General features: G+C 37.8%; 1 protein-coding gene across 2 annotated transcripts in view; it reads right to left on the reverse strand.

Moving 5' to 3' along the window:
• MNAT1 (MNAT1 component of CDK activating kinase) overlaps positions 1 to 17,127 on the reverse strand; it is a 335,520-nt gene extending 318,393 nt beyond the window's left edge. The window contains exon 1 of one of the 2 annotated variants that reach the window (XM_037832592.1): positions 16,919 to 17,127. In XM_037832592.1, the coding sequence (XP_037688520.1) occupies positions 16,919 to 17,007 (89 nt within the window). In that variant the 5' untranslated portion in view covers positions 17,008 to 17,127. The remainder of the gene's footprint in view (positions 1 to 16,918) is intronic. The other variant, XM_037832594.1, reaches the window with a different exon arrangement.
• Between the last annotated feature and the right edge of the window lie 2,149 nt (positions 17,128 to 19,276).

Genomic DNA, 19,276 nt, shown 5'->3' on the forward strand with positions numbered 1-19,276 from the left:
GCAGTTATCTTAGGTTAGTTGTCTTTTTCTTACTCCCTTGTTATGGTCTCTTTGAAATGTTCTTTTATTGTATGTTTGTTTTCTTTTTAACTTTTTTTTTCATACAGTTGATTTAAAAAAGAAGGGAAAGTTAAAAAAAAAAAAAGAAAAGAAAAAAGAAAAAAGACAAACAAGGAAAAAAAAAAAAAAGATGTAGTGCCCCCTTGAGGAACCTGTGGAGAATGCAGGGGTATTTGCCTACCCCACCTCCATGGTTGCTAACATGACCACAGACATAGGGGACTGGTGGTTTGATGGGTTGAGCCCTCTACCATAAGTTTTACCCTTGGGAAGACGGTTGCTGCAAAGGAGAGGCTAGGCCTCCCTATGGTTGTGCCTAGGAGCCTCCTCCCGAATGCCTCTTTGTTGCTCAGATGTGGCCCTGTCTCTCTAGCTAAGCCAACTTGAAAGGTAAAATCACTGCCCTCCCCCCTACGTGGGATCAGACACCCAGGGGAGTGAATCTCCCTGGCAACGTGGAATATGACTCCCAGGGAGGAATGTAGACCTGGCATCGTGGGACGGAGAACATCTTCTTGACCAAAAGGGGGATGTGAAAGGAAATGAAATAAGCTTCAGTGGCAGAGAGATTCCAAAAGGAGCCGAGAGGTCACTCTGGTGGGCACTCTTACGCACACTTTAGACAACCCTTTTTAGGTTCTAAGGAATTGGGGTAGCTGGTGGTGGATACCTGAAACTATCAAACTACAACCCAGAACCCATGAATCTCGAAGACAGTTGTATAAAAATGTAGCTTATGAGGGGTGACAATGGGATTGGGAAAGCCATAAGGACCACACTCCACTTTGTCTAGTTTATGGATGGATGAGCAGAAAAATAGGGGAAGGAAACAAACAGACAAAGGTACCCAGTGTTCCTTTTTACTTCAATTGCTCTTTTTCACTCTAATTATTATTCTTGTTATTTTTGTGTGTGTGCTAATGAAGGTGTCAGGGATTGATTTAGGTGATGAATGTACAACTATGTAATGGTACTGTAAACAATCGAAAGTACAATTTGTTTTGTATGACTGCGTGGTATGTGAACATATCTCAATAAAATGATGATTAAAAAAAAAAAAAAAAAAAAAAAAAAACTTGTGCACAAATGTTCATAGGATTTGTGATAGGTTGGAGCTATGTACCCCAGAAAAACATATTCTTAAATTTAATCCATCCTGTGTCTGTGAAACCACTGTAAGTAGGACTTTTGATGAGGTTACATCAGTTAAGATGTGGCCTAACTCACGGAGGATGGTTCTAAAATCTATTACTGGAATCCTTTGTAAGCAGAATGAAATTCAGACAGATAGAGAGAAAGCTAGGGGAATAAAGAGCCAAAGGTCAACAGAACCAGGAAGAGAAGGGAGAGATGAGGAGAGGCCACCATATACACTGCCATGTGACAGAAGAGACCGGACCAAGGATCACTGGTAGTCAACACCAGAACACCAGTCTTCAGGAAGAAAGCATTGCTTCGACAATGCCCTGATTTGGACTCTTCCTAGCCTTAAAACCATGAGCTAATAAATCCCCATTGTTCAAGCCAAACCATTGCATGATATTTGCTTTAGCAGCATAGTTAACTAATACAGCAGCATTATACATAATAGCCAAAAAATGGAAACAAACTAAATATTCATCAACTAGGGAATAAATAAATAAAAAGTGGTATATCCATGAAATGGCATATCATTTGGGAATAAAGAAAAACGAAGTGCTATGAGGGAGAGTTGAAGACCTTTACAGATAAACAAAAATTGAGGGCATTTGTCACTAAAAGACCTGCACTGCAAGAACTGCTAAAAGCAGTTCTTCTGATTAAAAGGAAAAGATGAGAGAGTGGCTTAGACCAGTAAGAAGAAATGAAGATCTTCACTAAAGATAGCTGAATGAGAAAATGCAAAACACAATAGTACTATATCCTCAATATGTAACAATACTCTTTAATTCCTAAAAGAGTTAGGATACAATTGAATAAAAAATAATATTTCCTTATCAAGGATACACAAAATATAAAAGGTAATATGGGACAAAAACCACATAAAGAGAAGAAACAGAGGAATGGGAAAGGGAAAGTGCATGGTATTGAAGTTAAGTTGGTATCTTTTCAAACAAGCAGGTTATAGACTACAGTCATTTAATACAAATCCCAGGGTACCCACAAAGAAAGGATTTTTAAAAATATACAGAAACAGAAACAAGAAGGGGATCAGTTATATCACAGAAGATCAGTTTTACACAAAAGAAGACTGCAAAAGAAAAAGAGACCAAAAAAAAAAGAAACATAAAAAACAATTACTGAAATAAGTCCTACCTTTACAGCAGACCTAAACGCTGACATTAAAAAAGAAGAGCTCAAATCAGAGACCTAGCCACACACCTGGAAGAACTAGAAAACGAACACAACAAACTAAACCTGAAGCAAGTAGAAGGAAGGAAATAACCAAGATCAGTGCAGAAATAAATGAAACAGAGAATTTAAGAGAGCAAATTAACAAACCCAAAAACGGTTCCCTGAAAAAATAAATCAAATTACCAAACCTGTAACAACACTGAAAAAGAAAAGAAAAGAGGAACAAATAATTAAAACAAGAAGTGAAAGGGGGTACATTACTACTGACCCCATTGAAATAAAAAGGATAAGAAGCTATTACGAATAATTGTATGCCAACAAATTAGACAAGGCAGATGAAATGGACAAGTTCCTAGAAACACACCAACAACCAACAATGACTCTAGAAGAAACAAAAGCTCTCAACAGACAAATTACAAGAAAAGAGATTGAACTAGTCATCAAAAACCTCCCAAAACAGAAAAGTGCAGGACCAAGATGGCTTCACGGGTGAATTCTACCAAACATTCCAAGAAGAATTAATACCAATCCTGCTCAAAATTTTGTAAAATACTGAAGAGGACAAAACACTCCCTAACTCATTCTAGGAGGCTGTGCCAGTTTGAGTGTATTATGTCCCCTCAAACGCCATTATCTTTGATGTAATCTTGTGTGGGCAGACCTATCAGTGTTAATTAGATTGTAATTCTTTGAATGTTTCCATGGAGATGCACCCCACCCAACTGTGGGTGATGACTCTGACTGGATAATTTCCATGGAGGTGTTGGCCCGCCCATTCAGAGTGGGTCTGAATTAAATTACTGGAGCACTATATAAGATCAGACAGAAGGAGAAAGCTGCTACAGCCAAGAGGGACATTTTGAAAAAAGCACAGGAGCTGCAGATGAGAGACAGTTTGAAGACAGCTGTTGAAAGCAGACTCTTGCTCTGGAGAAGCTGAGAGAGGACAAACACCCCAAGTGCAACTAAGAGTGACATTTTTGAGGAACTGCAGCCTAGAGAGGAACATCCTGGGAGTAAGCCATTTTGAACCCAGAACTTTGGAGCAGACGCCAGCTACGTGCCTTCCCAACTAACAGAGGTTTTCCAGATGCCATTGGCCATCCTTCAGTGAAGGCACCCGATTGTTGATGCATTACCTTCGACACTTTATGGCCTTAAGACTGTAACTATGTAACCAAATAAACCCCCTTTTATAAAAGCCAATCCATTTCTGGTGTTTTGCATTCTGGCAGCATTAGCAAACTAAAACAGAAGCCAACATCACCATCATAACAAACCCAGATAAAGATACCACAAGAAAATAAATGATAGACCAATATCCCTTATGAATATAGATGTGAAAATCCTAAACAAAATACTAGAATTACATACCATGATCAAGTGGGATTCATCCCAGGTATGCAAAGGTGGTTCAACATAAGAAAGCCAACTAATATAATATACCACATTTACAGAATGAAGGAAATAAACCACAGGACCATCTTAAATGATGCAGAAAAGGCCTCTGACAAAATCCATACCTCTTCATGATAAAAACACAGAAAACTAGGAATACAAGGAAATTTCCTCAAGATGATAAGGGGCATATATGAAAAACCCACAGCTAACATCACATTCAAGGGTAAAAGACTGAAAGCTTTCCCTCTAAGATCTGGAACAAGACAAGAGTGTCTGCTATCACCATGTTATTCAACATTGTACTGGAAGTTCTAGCTAAAGCAATCAGGTAGAAAAAGAAATAAGAGGCATCTATTTATAGATGACATAATCATATAAAGTCCCAAAAAATCTAAAACAAAGCTACTATAGCTAATAAACAAATTCAGCAAAGTGGTGGGGTACAAGACCAATACGCAAAAATCAGTAGTGTTTTTATACACTAGTAATGAACAATCTGAAGAGGAAGTTAAGGAAAATTTCCATTTACAATAGCAACTAAAAGAATCAAATATCTAGGAATAAATTTAACTAAGGATGTAAATGACTTATACACAGAAAACTACAAAACATTGCTAAAAGAAATCAAAATCTAAATAAATGGAGGGCTATTCCATGCTCATGGATTAGAAAAGTAAACATTGTTGTTCCAGCTTGCTAGAGCTGCCATTATGCAAAATATCAGAAATGGACTGGCTTTTTTTTTTTTTAATTAAATTCAGTTTTATTGAAATACATTCACACACCATACAATCATCCATGGTATACAATCCACTGTCCACAGTATGATAACATAGTTATGCGTTCATTACCACAATCTATCTCCAAACATTTTCTTTACATCAGAAAGAACCAGAACAAGAATAAAAAATAAAAGTGAAAAAAGAACACCCAAATCATCCCCCCATCCCACCCCATTTGTCCTTTAGTTTTTATCCCCATTTTTCTACTCATCCATACACTAGATAAAGGGGGTGTGATCCACAAGGTCTTCACAATCACACTGTCACCACTTGTAATCTACATTATTATATAATTGTCTTCAGGAGTCCAGACTGCTGGCTTGGAGTTTGGTAGTTTCAGGTATTTACTTCTAGCTATTCCAATACATTAAAACCTAAGTCGTGTTATCTATATAGTGCATAAGAATGTCCACCAGAGTGACCTCTCGACTCCATTTGAAATCTCTCAGCCACTGCAACTATTTCATCTCATTTTGCATCCCCCTTTTGGTCAAGAAGATATTCTCATGGACTGGCTTTTAAAAAGGAGGTTTATTAGGTTACAAATTTGAAGTTCAAAGGCCATGAAAGTGTCCAAACTAAGGCATCAACAAAAGGATACCTTCACTAAAGAAAGGCTGATGGAATCGGAACACCTCTGTTAGCTGGGAAGGCACACAGTTGGCATCTGCTCATCCTTTGCTCCCAGGCTGCATTTCAAAATGGCTTTCTCCAAAATGTCCCTGGCCTTTTGCCTCTCAGCTTCTCTTAGCTCTCTGCTTAGTTCTCCAAGGGTGTTTCTCTCTAAGCTTCTGGGAGTCCTCTCTTAAGCTTCTCCAGGATAAACTTGGGGTTTCATCTCCAAACATCCTTCTGCCTGCATCTCCAAGCACCTCCAAGCATCAACAAGCATCAGCATCTGTGTCGGCTCTTGAGCTCTCTTAAGTACTCAGTGAACTAATCAAGACTGAATGGGCAGGGTCCACACCTCCATGAAAATAATTTAATCAAAGATATCACCCACAGCTGGGTGAGTCACATCTCCATGGAAATACTCAATGAAAAGGTTCCACCCTAATCAAAAGACTAATAAGTCTGCCCCCACAAGAATGCATCAAGGAACATGGCTTTTCTGTGGAATATAATATATCCAAACCTTCACAATTGTCAAGATGTCAATTCTACCCAAAACAATTTACAGAATCAATGCAATCTTGATCAAAATTCCAAAAGCCTTCTTTGCAGAGCCAATCATCAAATTTATTTGGAAGGGCAAGTGGCCCCAAATACCCAAAAGCATCTTTAAAAAGAAGAATGACATTACTGGACTCATACTTTCCAATATGAAAATGTATTACAAAGCTATAGTAATCAAAACAGCACGATACTGGCAAAAGGACAGATATACAGACCAATAGAACTGAATTGACAGTTCAGTAACAGACCCCTACAACTATGGCCAATTGATTTTTGACAAGGATGCCAAGTCCACTTGATTGGGAAAAATTAGTCTCTTCAACAAATGGTGCTGGGAAACATGGATATCTACAGTTATAAAACTCCTAGAAGAAAACATAGGGAACTATCTTCATGACCTTGTGTTGGGTAATGGCTTCTTAAACCTTATACTAAAAGGCATGAGTAACAAAATAAAAAAATAGAATTTTGTCAAAACTTAAAATGTTTTGTGCCCCACAGGACACATGAAAGTGAAAAGACAACCTACAGAATGGGAGAAATTATTTGGACACCACATATACGATAAGGGTTAACACTGAAAATATATAAAGGAATTCTACCACTCAACAATAACAACAAACAACCCAATTTAAAAATGGGCAAAAAACTTGAATAGACATTTCTCCAAGAGGATATACAGATAGCCAAAAAAGCATATGAAATGATGTTCAACATCATTAGCCATTAGGAAAATGCAAATCAAAATCATAATAAGATAGCATTTCACACCCACTAGAACGGCTACTATAAATAAAAAATAAAATAAAATAAAATAAAACAAGAAATGGAGAGGATGTGGAGGAACAGGAACGCTCATTTGTTGTTGGTGGAAATGTTGACTGCTACAGCTGCTGTGGAAAAGTTTGGTGATTCCTCAGAAAGTTAAGTATAGAATTACTATATGACCTGGCAATCCTACTTCTGGGTATATACTCAAAAGAACTGAAAGCAGGAACTCAAACATATTTTCACACCAGTGTTCATAGCAGCATTATTCACAATTGCCAAAAGAAGGAAGGAACCCAAGTGTTCATCAATAGATGAACTGATAAGCAAAATGTGGTATATACATACAACAGAATATCATGCAGCTCTGAAAAGGAACATAGTTCTGATACAAGAGACAACATGCATGAACCTTGAAGGCATCCTGTTGAATGAAAGAAGGGAGACACAGATAAAAATTATACGATCTCACTAATATGAAATCAGAATAAGCAAATTCATAGTCAGAAACTAGAACATAGTTATCAGGGTGCAGAGTAAGGAGTAGGGCATAGGGATTTAATGCTTAAATTGTTCAAAGTTTCAACTTGGGTTGATGGAAAATTTTTGGTAATGGATGATGGTGATGGTAGCATAACATTGTGAATGTAATTAACAGCACTGAATTATATATTTGAATATGGTTAAAAGGGAAAATGTTAGTTTGTATGTACAATTATAAAAATTTTCTTTCATGAATTTTGGCAAATGTACCACACTTATGCAAGGTGTTAATAACAGAATAGTATATGGGAGCTCTGTATTTTATGCATGATTTTTCTGTAAACATACAACATCTCTAATTACAAAAAAAAAAAAAAAAAAAAACTTAATTGTTACAGAATTTCTGTTGGTAGTTGTGTCAGTTTGGATGTATTATGGCCCCCAAAATGCCATTATCTTTGATGCAATCTTGTGAAGGCAGACTTACCAGTGTTGATTAGGTTGGAATCTATTGGTTCAGGTAGAGTGCTCCCATGGAGATGTGACTCAATCAACGGTGGGCAAAACCTTTCACTGGATTATTTCTATGGAGGCGTTGCACCACCCATTCAGGGTGGGTCTTTATTGGATCACTGGAGTACATTAAAAAGAGCCACACAGGCCCAGGTGCAGAACAATTCAGAGTGATATTTTGAGGAAGAGTTACATCTAAGAGAGGACAAAATGCCCCAAGAGCAACATTTTGGAGAACGCCATTTTGAAACACAACCTGGGAGCAAGCGGACACCAGCCACGTGCCTTCTAAGCTAACAGAGGTTTTCCAGACGCCAATGGCCGTCCTTCAGTGAAGGTGCCCTGCTGTTGAGGCTTTACCTTGGACACTTCATGGCCTTAAGACTGTAACTGTGTAACCAAATAAACCCCCTTTATAAAAGCCAATCCATTTCTGGTATTTTCCAAAAAGGCAGCATTAGCAAACCAGAACAGCAGTGATGTAAAAGTTTTAGTAATGAAGAATGGTGATGGTAGCAGAACACTGTGAATATAATTAACACCAATGAATATGTATTTGAATGTGGTTAAAGAGGGAAATTTTAGGTTGTATATGTGTTACTGAAATAATTTTTTTTTAAAAATAAGTAAAGCATTTCTAGTAGAAGCAATGAAATAGTGATACAGGCTACAACCATGGATTGACCTTGAAAGCATTATGCTAAGTGGAAGAAGCTACTCACAAAAGACCATATGTTATATGGTTCCATTTATATGAAATGTCCAGAATAGGCAAATCCATCGAGACAATGTCTTAGTTTCCCAGATACTATGACAAATACTAGACAATGGGTTGGCTTAAACAACAGGAATTTATTGCCTCACAGTTTCACAGGTTGAACAGCTTGCTTCCTTCAGGGACACTTTACAGCAAGCTGGCAATCCTTGAGTCCTCGCTTTCCCATCACACAGTGATGTCCTCTCCTTTCTTTTCTAGGTTTCGTTGGCCTCCAGCTTCTTGCTCCTCCCCAAACTTTTCTCTCATTATGCTTCCAATAACAGGATTAAGACCTATCCAAATTCAGCTGACCACATCTTAAATAAAAATAACATCTTCAAAAAGTCCTATTTACAATGGGTTCAAACCCCACAGGAATGTGGATCAAAATTAAGAAAATGTTTTTTCCAGAGTACATAACACAATATGCCACAGACAAAGTAGATTAGTGGCTGCCTAAAGATAAGAGGGATGGGGAGGCTGAGGGATGGGGAGGTTGAGGGTGAAAGCTAAGGGATGCAGGGTGTATTTTGGGGCTAATGAAAATGTTTTAAAATTGATTATAGTGATGGTTGTGGTGATAGATTATGTGAGAATATTCTAAAAGCCACTGAACTACACTTTACATAAGTGAATTTTATGATACGTGAATCATACCTCAGTAAGTCTTTAAAAAAACTTTTTTCCTACATTTTCTTGAAGACAACTTTCCATTTAAAGCAGAAATAACAAGACTGTATCAAATACAGAAGTAAAATATGTGACAACATCAGCACAAAGAACAGGAGGGGGTAGATAGAGGGAATTATGTTGTTCACATTTGTGAAGTATGAAATTGGAAGTGACAAATGAGGAGGGTCAGGTGTTAATCTAAATAGACTTTGATAAGTAGTCATATAACTGGAGAGAAAACACTTTAAAAATAATGAAAATAATAAAACAGTATTAACAAAGAGGTATTGACAATAGGCCAATAATAAAATGTATCCAATTAATCCAACATAAGGCAGGAAAGTAGCAAAAGAAGAACAAGAAACAAAATGAAAAGACAGAAAAACAAATAAAAAAAAAATGGTAGACTTAAACCCCAAAATATCAATAACTATATTAAATATTAATGGATTAACATTCCAATTATAAGACAGAGATTGTTAAATCAGATTAAAAAGCAAGACCCTACCATGTTCTGCCTACAAGAAATAAGACACACATGGGTTGAAAGAAAAAAGTATACCATCAAATAGTAAGCATAAGAAAGCTGGCGTGGCTCTATTATTATCAGACAAAAATTTTGACAAAGAGTATTACAAATCAGCAATTCTATATTAATACCAGACAAAAATTTCAAGACAGTATTACAAGAGATACAAAGAGGGACATTTCATAATGATAAAAAGAGCAATTTCTCAGAAGGACATAACAATCCTAACTATGAATTAGGATTGTTAATTCAAAATATATGAAACATGTATATGGGAGAAACAGACAAATCCACAAAGTCAGATTAACTGATAAAATGAGTAGATAAACCAGATTAGTAAGGACATAGAAGTTAAGCTAATTGATATTTATAATATACTACACCCAACAGGCACAAAATACACATTCTTTTCCACTGTATATTGATTGTTAAATAAGATAAACCATATGATTGGCCACAAAACAAGTTTTGGAAAATTTAAGTTAGAAATTACTAACGTATCTAGAAAGTCTTCTTTTTCTAATCCTTCCTCCCAGATTGAATACCTTTTACTAAACTTCCCAGAGATGGTGCTGTTTCCAAAATTCACAGAGGTATTATATAAGCCCTGTATATTAGTTAAAACAAAATTAATACTTTCTATGAATTATTCTTGCCAACAAATAAATCCTAATCTGTTCAAGCTTCTAAATATCACTAAATATAAGTATATATAAATATGATTGTTTATAACTAAATTTACAGAAGGCAGAGGAACATGTTAAACACGTTCAACAGAAATGCAATGAGCAAAATTCAGACTGAGAACTCTTCAGAACAAATGACAGTTATATCAGTAAATAAGAGAGAGAGGGATACAGAAGAGCAAAAAGGAAGACAAAGGAAAACAGCAACACTCCAAGTAAATATGGCAAAATGATATCTTTTATAACTCAGGATGGATGGTACATGATTCCATTTATTCTATTACCTTGTGTCTTACATATGCTTAAAAAGAAAAAGAAAAGAGTTGACTTAGTAGAACTGAGTATGCATAGAGATTCCAGAAGGAGGTTTTACCATCAATAGTTGAGACAGAAGTTAAAATTGTTAAAGACTGTAGTCTAAACGAGAAGAAATAAACATAACCAACTGTATCTAATTTAATCTGCCTTCAGAATTCAATGGAAGGCCCATTTCTTTTTTTTTAACAGTTTTATTGAGTTATAATTGATGAACAATAAACTACATGTATTTTAAGTGTACAATAAGTTTAGACATATAGTATGCGTTGATGAAACCATCATCACAAACAAAATAATGAACATATCTCCACCACCCCCAAAAGTTGCCAGGGCAACACAGGATACGACCCCCGGGGATGAACCCGTACCCAGCACCGTGGCACCGAGAACATCCCGACCAAAAGGGGGGTGCGAAACCAAATGAAATAAAGCCCCAGCGGCCGAGAGACTCCAAACGGAGCCGAGAAGCCACTCCAGCGGACACCCCCACACACCACACAAATTACACCCCCTAGGCCTCAATACACTGGAACAGCCAGAAGCAAACACCCGAAACCACCAAACTCCAACCCAGCAGCCCCGACCCCCGAAGACAACCACACAACAGTGCAGCCTACAAGGGGTGACAGTGCGACCGCGAAAACCCCGCAGATCGCACGCCCCCCATCCAGTGCATGGATGGACAAGCAGAAAAACGGGGACAAAAAACAAACGAAAAATAGGGTGGGGGGGGGGATTCGAGCACTCCCTTCCCACTCCCATTCTTTACTCTGATTCCGACTACCCCCGGTGCAAGGAAAATGCTCAAAAACAGACTGGGGTAATGAACGCACAACCACAAGACGGCACCGTGAACAGCTGACCGTACACCACAGACGACCGCACAGCACGCGAACACATCACAACAAAAATGAATTAAAAAAAAAAAAAAAAAGTTGCCAAGGGACCCAGACCCTTGATAACCCCTCCCCTCATATCTCCTTCCATGATCCCCAGAAAACCACTAATCCACTTTCTGCAACTACAGATGAGTTTGCATTTTTCTAAAATTTTAATAAATGGAATCATATGGTATGTATTCCTTTTGTCTGGCTTCTTTCACAAAGCATACTTATTTTGAAATTCATCCATATAGTGGCATGCATCAGTTCATTTGTTTTATTGTCGAGTAGTAATCTACTGCATGGATACACCACTGTTTTTTTATCCATTCAACTTTGATGGACATCTGAGTGCTTCTAGTTTTTGTCTATTACAAATGTAACTGCTATAAACATTTGTGTTTCTGTATAGAAACATGTTTTCATTTCTCTTGGGTAAACACCTAGGATTGGAATCGCTGGTTCATACAGTAGCCATGTGTTTGACATTCTAAGACATTCTAAGACAAACCATTTGTCTGAGTGGTTGAGTCATTTTCCATTTCTGTCAGCAATATAAAGGTTCCAGCTCTTCCACACCTGGTATGATCAATCTTTTTAATTTCAGCCATATTAATGTGTCTAGTGGTATCTCATTGTGGTTTTAATTTGTATGACCATAATGAAGTAGAACATCTTTCCATGTGCTTTGCCTTTTTTTTTTTTTTGCCATCTATATATCTTCTGAGGTGAAATGTCCCCATAAATTTTTGCCCATTTTTCAAAATGCATTATTTTTTTTAATACTGATTTTAGAGAGTTCTCTTTATATCCAGGATATAATTTGTTTATCAGACATATGCTTTGCAAACATTGTCTCCCAGATTGTGGCTGGTGTTTTCATTCTTTTAAAAGTAAGATTTTGACTTACGGGGAACATGGTGGAGTAGGAAGCACCAGGATCCAGTTCTTCTACCAAAACAACAATTAAATAGGCAGGAACTGTCTGAAACAACTGTATTGAAACTCCAGAGGCTGGAAGAACACTGTACAGCATCCAAGGAAAAGCAGGAGGAAGACTGATAAATTACAGAAAAGAAATATAAATTGCTCTCTCTGTGCAGTGGCTACCAGTGCCCATCCCCCGCTCTCATGGCAGTTGTTTGGGGCTCCAGTCCCTGGCTAGCTGCTAGTGACAGACAGAGAAAGAAAAATCCTCTTCCCCAAGAACAGGGGTGGGCATGGCCGATTACTGATCATGGCTTTTGATCAGTGAATTCAATTACTGGGTCCCCGGTCTGAGACGGCAACTATTGTTTCAACCTTCTAAGGACAAAGGCAGCAGCAGTCATTCTTTCAACACTCCCGGGACAAGGTCCAGAGGTGGCGGAGATTTCAAGATGGAGATCACAGAAGATAGTCAGCTGAAGGGCTGCATTTGCTGAGCAGGCTTGGAAAGCTCAGCTTTGGGGAGCTGTTGGAGAAGATTTTGGTGCCTTTCCTGATCCCCTTCCCAGGGATCTTTGAAGTCAGTCTGCATGCCCCTCACGGGTCCGTGGCCCTGTTTTTGCTGGGAAAGACCAACTTGGGAAAGTCCACTCTAAGGTGACCCTTCTGCCAGAATTTTCCCTCCAGAGAAAAGCAGCATGAGACAACGAAAGAAATGTTAAAAACTGTACAGAAGGCCCATTTCTTGAAATCGGTGGCCTACCTATAAAAGGAAAAAAAATTACCCTTTGTGTAACTGATAAAATGTTCATCCTTCATTCAAAAAACAAATGAATAATGACAAAAACATGAATTCCAATCTTCTCCATGCATGCAATCAATTCATTTAGGTGTCTGCTGAATTGAATTGATACACAAAGGAATATGCTTCCACAATTGGTATCAGCTAAGGGAGAATAATTTTCATGTTTCATCCCTTTACTTTCTCTTCTCTCCTTGCTGCTCCTCCTCTGTTATCTTCCATAAATAGTACTCCTACGTAATCTTTCTATAATCCTCTACTCACTTTATCATTTGCCTCCTGAAATGCTTTTGCCACTGGAGAACACTAACAAAAAAATGAGAAAGAGAATTAAATAGTAGAGTGGCCAGTCTTCACAATGGCCCCAGTGATCCCTGCCTTATGGTATTCACACTCTCTTGGTATTCACATTGTTGTATGTAAATCCTCTCTCACATTATAACAGGGTTGATGAGTTTAACACATAAAATACACCAGAAGTGATGGTATGTCAACCTTGTGATTAGGTTATAAAAGGCACTGTGGCTTCCAGATCTCTCTCCCTGTGATCACCGGCTCTGGAGGAGTCATGTCATGAGTGGCTCTATGGAGGGGCTACTTGGAGGGAACTGAGCACCCTGCCAAGAGCCATACAAGTAACCCTGGAAGCAGATTCTCTAGGCTCAGTCAAGTCTTCAAAGGCTGCAGTCCCAGCCAAGAGCTTAACTGCAACCTCCTGAGAGACTGTCAGCCAGAATCACTCAGCTAAGCCACTCCCAGATTCCTGACCCTCAGAAACTGGGTAAGATAGTAAATGTTGGTTGTTTTACCCTACTAAGCTTGGAGATAATTTATTATGCAGCAATAGACAATGAATACAAATAGTAAAATAGGAAGAACGATTGTCTCGACTAATGACAAATACCTGCTCCTCTCAGACTAATACTATAAAAATGTCCAAGTTCAATCTCATGAAGTACATGCTGTACAAATTCTACACATTATAAGTCAAAAGAATTTCTGACTAAAACCAGTAATATTTTCTTACCTATTAGAATGGCAAGATTTAAAAGAAATAACAATGCCCAACGTCAACAACGATATGTGGCAACAGGAGTTTCGATACATAGTTTGGGGGAACATAACTGATACAATCTTTTTTGAGAATTGGGCAATATTTATCAAAATTTAAAAACCACATACTCTGAACCAACAATTCCACTACTAGCCATTTACCCTATAATTTACATGTTACATCTTATAATAGCCTTGCATAAGTGCTCAAAGATAAATGTCTAAGGATGTTTACTCCAGTGAAAAAACTGTAAACCTAAATATTCTTCAAAAAATAAATTGTAATATAGCTCAACCATGGAACACTATCCAACAGTTAAAAATAAAGAGGAAGACATACACATACTGATTTAGAAAGACATCCAAGATATACTTAATGAAAAAAACAAGGATATAATATGATCTCACTTATGCTGGGGGAAGAAATTTTTCTATCCAAGCACATGAGCATGCTTGTATATGCACAGAAAATGCCTGCAAAGCCACACAAGCAACTTAAAAGTTGTTAGCTCTAAAGAAGTGAACCAGAGAAATTGTACTCTTCACTTAACAATCTTATGTTGCTTTAACTATTAATTCCTTATGTAATTTTTAAAATTTTTAGTGAATTACAAAAAAAATCAGTAAGCTCTTTCCTACATTCATTGATACAGAGCAGAGTTCTAGCCTAGTTTAAGGTGCTTCTTAATAAGGACAATTGAATAGAGAACATGCTAAAGAATTGATATTAAGAAAATTACAATAAGGCCATTATAATTAAAGCTATATTTTCACATTTCATAGTCTATTGAATCCATTTAAAGATAATAATTATACAAGTCTTCCATAGCAAGACAAATAAATCCTGTTTTAATTTCATTACTGCTTATCACCCATACCAGTCACAAATAATAACATAATATGCTAACCAATATGTACTGAACACAAACTATATGACAGACACTCCAGTAAATATCTCCAAATATTTTACATGTATTATTTAATCCTCAAACACTGGGATACAAGTAGCACTATATTATCTCTACTTTACAGATAAGAAAAATGAGGCACCAGGTATTATTAACTTGCCAGAATCCTCGAAAAAAAGAGTAAAACATTCAAAATCGAGCAGGCTGATTCCAAAGTTTATTCTCTTACCAATACCTTATAATGGCTTCTTGAATGACCCTGTGCTTCAGTATATATTCTCTTGAACTTAGGAGATAGTCTTTTATTCATTTTGTTCATATTTCAAGTCAAAAAACAACTGCAAAGTGTGGCCTGTACCCAGCATGTTAACAAATAAATCAAAATAAATGCAACACCAGAATGAATTACATAACTTTTACGAGAAAACAAAAAAGGAGTAAGGACACAATGAAAGCAATTTCCAATTAAAAATAAATATTTTATAACTGTCTAATAAAAATGCCATTGATTTTACTGAAATCCCACAATCTTCCCTCATCGGCTAATTTCTGCTAGGCAGGAATTTCTTCCAGTCAATTAAATTTAATTAGCATTCCAAAAGAACAAAACATTTGGTCATCTCCCTTTCCTTTACCACCAACTGTAACAAACCTGATACAGGAAAATGGAGAGAAATAAAACAAAATTTCCCTAAAAACCTAATAGTCCAATCTACATTGCTTGTTTCACTTCCCTTTTCCTTGCATCCTACTTGATTATTTTTACCTTGTTTCTAACCTTCAACCATTCAGTCTGCAGCTCTACTGTACTTCCCTTACTGGGTAAAGCAAAGGAAAATAACGATTAATTAGAAAAAGGAACCAATTAAGTTAATAAGTTGCATAATTATTATAATTACAACTAACCATGCAACTTATGCTTACCTAAAGACCTTGTCTACAACACTGTAGATTATTCATCACTAAGAAACCTCACAGAAACTAAAGGAATATAACATATGCTCCCATTATATGGCACATTTGATCCCAAAGTGCTTTATAGACAAGCACCTTTACTGAACCACATCTGACCATAAAAATTTAGCAAGGAACACTATGACCAATTCCTGTACAAAATACACAAATTCAAAATACACAAAATCAACCTCCCTCGTTCTCCTCCCAGCCGCGCAAAAACAAGCCCCTCCTCCCAAAAACGGGCGCTCTAGACTTACGGTGTTCCAATTCTAGCAGCGCCCACTTAATAAACGACCTTGAGTAGTCTCGGTTTATTTCCTCGTGAAATGGGAGCACCAGTACCTACTTTCATATAGCTATTGTGGGAACGAAGTGAGATAGTTCATGGTAAAGCGTTTAAAACACTGCCGGGTACCTAGTGTGCACTCAGTAAAGGCCAGCCGTTATTAAATCTCTAAAATTCTCCCTTTTAAGTTGTGAGAGTCTAACCGAAGACCATCAGGACAAATGGGTATATAGACGTGGTTTTCAAATTAACTCATACAATAAATAGCAGCAGTATATACTCACAGTAATTTTAAGTTTTCATAGCACTTTCGCTCTCTTGGGAAAAAAAAAAAAAATCTCGTGCAATTTCACCCACGCTTTTAACCAGTGCTATGGCTGGTATCCAGCTGGCAACCCAAAGCCTGAAAACACCGTTGGGATTTCCACAGGTTAGAGGAGAAATCTGCCACAGACGGATACCGACGACTGGAAACCGGCAGCCGAAAGCAGACCAGAGCCATTCAGAAAGCAAGGCTACCTTTTCCCATTTTCCTACTCAATGTCGACACTAAAGACGTGGGTCGAGGCCGAGCATCTCCCAGCTCTCTCCTCCCACACTGCGAACCCACTGCCGCCAGACTCACAGAGTGTGTCCGCACACATTCACCATCAGCTTCAGGGAGGGGTTCCGGTACTTGGTAGTCTTACACCGGGGGCAGCCCTGGTCGTCCATTGCGCCTTCTCTCCAACGGATTCTCCCCCGACGCCGGCTTCAGTCACAGACACCGCCACAAACACCTCCAAGCCCCTCCAGTCCCGACGCCAAGCAGCTTCCTACCAACAGGCACTTGGCAGGAACGGTTCCTTTGTAAATGAGCACCGGCGGGAACGAAGTACTGCAAAACAATCGTTCCGACAGCCGGTTCTCCTGTAGCTGGGGCTCGGTATTAGCCTTCCGGGAGGCAGCGTAATACTTCGGATTTCGGAAAAAATTTAAAGGGCAAATTGTATACAAAGTCTCATTTCTGTGCACTTAGTCGCATTTGCAAAGTACGGATCACAATTAGGAAGATAAATTGCATCTTGATCTGTCTGGAAACACTTCCATGATTTCATAAACATGTGCCTGTAGTGCATATTCAATAATTAAAGTAATATTTTCTTTTGCATAATTTCATAGCTTGTGCTTTATGCTTTTCCTTTATACTTGCACAGTCATGCAAGCACAGAAAATACTCTGCATTTGCAGATATGAGAAGTCTGGAAAAGTTATCTAGAACGATAGTCTCTGCACAGACCCTAAGTACTACAGATTCTCTCTAAATGCCAGAATACTCCTACAAATAATATCTGGCATCTGCTCTGCAGAGAGCTCCTTGCCTCAAGACTGTCAAATGTGCCTAACAGTGTCATGTGACCCTAACGGCCCCATTCTCCATCAGACAACAGTTATTTCCCCAAATACTGAAAAGAAAAACAAAAAAATCCTACAAGAATACACACAACTTTATTTCAGCAATTCCAAGATCTGAAAGCCTGAATCTCTTCGGAAATTGTATGACACAATTTGTCATCGCTTCATTTATCAAGGCTGAAAAGTCTGTAAGTGTAATAGATTAAAAAAAAAAAAAAAAAAACTTCCCACTGCAAGGGACCACATCTTATTCACTTCCATAACAAATAAGCAACAAGGATTTGTTGATGCTTATTGAATAAGTAGAGCAAACGAAGAATGAATGAACCAGAAAATAATAATGCAATTTTTTTAATGCCAAGCATAATCTTGTAGTCACATTCATCTAACACAAATGCCATCAGAACAAATGAGCATACAGACAAGGTTTATAGCAGCTGTACACACTCACCGTAATTTTAACGTTTCACAGCACTTTCACTCTTTTCAATAAAAACAAAAAGGAACACTCCAACCCCCATGCTTTTCAACACTGAACCCAGTTGGCAATCGATAAGCAGGAAATACAATTGGGATTTCCATGGGTGTGGAGGGGGGGACTTGACAAACAGCTGGATACAACATCTGGGAACCAGCAGTCCAAAACAGGCCAAGAAGACCAGGGCTTTATATTAGTATAAAGACATCAGGAATTCACCCAATAAATAAGCCATGTCATCTCCTTGATACAAAATTTTTCATTAACAGGAGCTAACAAAATGTAAGTTTAATAAAATAGGCAACACCAAATGCTATGCTGACCTAGAAGTTTATTATGCTTCTATTTAAAAAAGCATAATGTTTTATTGAAAGAGAGCACATTGTTTAATCCAAACCAGTTGCATGACTCAGAGTGAAGTTCTCCAAGAGTAAAACCAACTTTTAAGACCTTTATGTTTTACCAGAACAGGAAACTCCTGGTGACAGAATGAACATGGTCAGTGAGCAAACAAAATTTTGAGCCAATACTATATTGAGAAGTCATCCCCTTAGTTAGCATTATTGTTTATTACCACCAGGACAGTTTTAATCCTATCTTTATACAGGAGACCTCAAGCACATTGTGAAGTGAATTGCTTTTGCTTTCCCCCAAGCCTTGAGATCAAGGCAAAGAAAGCAGGAGTGCAGCTGGCTGACTGGCTGGCAAGGGACTGTAGGAGGAAACACTGCTACCAGCTTTATTCTGTTCCCAGGTGGAAAACTACATCAGTGGCAACAACTGACTTGGAATTCTATCAGCAAAGCCTTACCCAAGGTGCTAGAGGCAATATAAAGCAGTGCTTATAAATTTGGCATATGGCACAAAAAGAGATGGATTCAAGCACTGGCTTCATTACTTACTAGCCATGTGACCTTGGACTTCAGTTGGAGGATAATATTCATAAAAACTAAATGAGATATTTCATTTAAAGTGCTTAGTACAACAAAGCTACAGTAATCAAAACAGCAGGGTACTGGCACAAGGACAGACGTATAGGCAAACAAAATCAAACCAAGAGTTCAGAAATAAACCCTCACACCTATGGCCAATTGATTTTTGATTAAGGCA

This window comes from Choloepus didactylus, chromosome 4 (assembly GCF_015220235.1).
Source record: "Choloepus didactylus isolate mChoDid1 chromosome 4, mChoDid1.pri, whole genome shotgun sequence".
Taxonomy (NCBI): domain Eukaryota; kingdom Metazoa; phylum Chordata; class Mammalia; order Pilosa; family Megalonychidae; genus Choloepus; species Choloepus didactylus.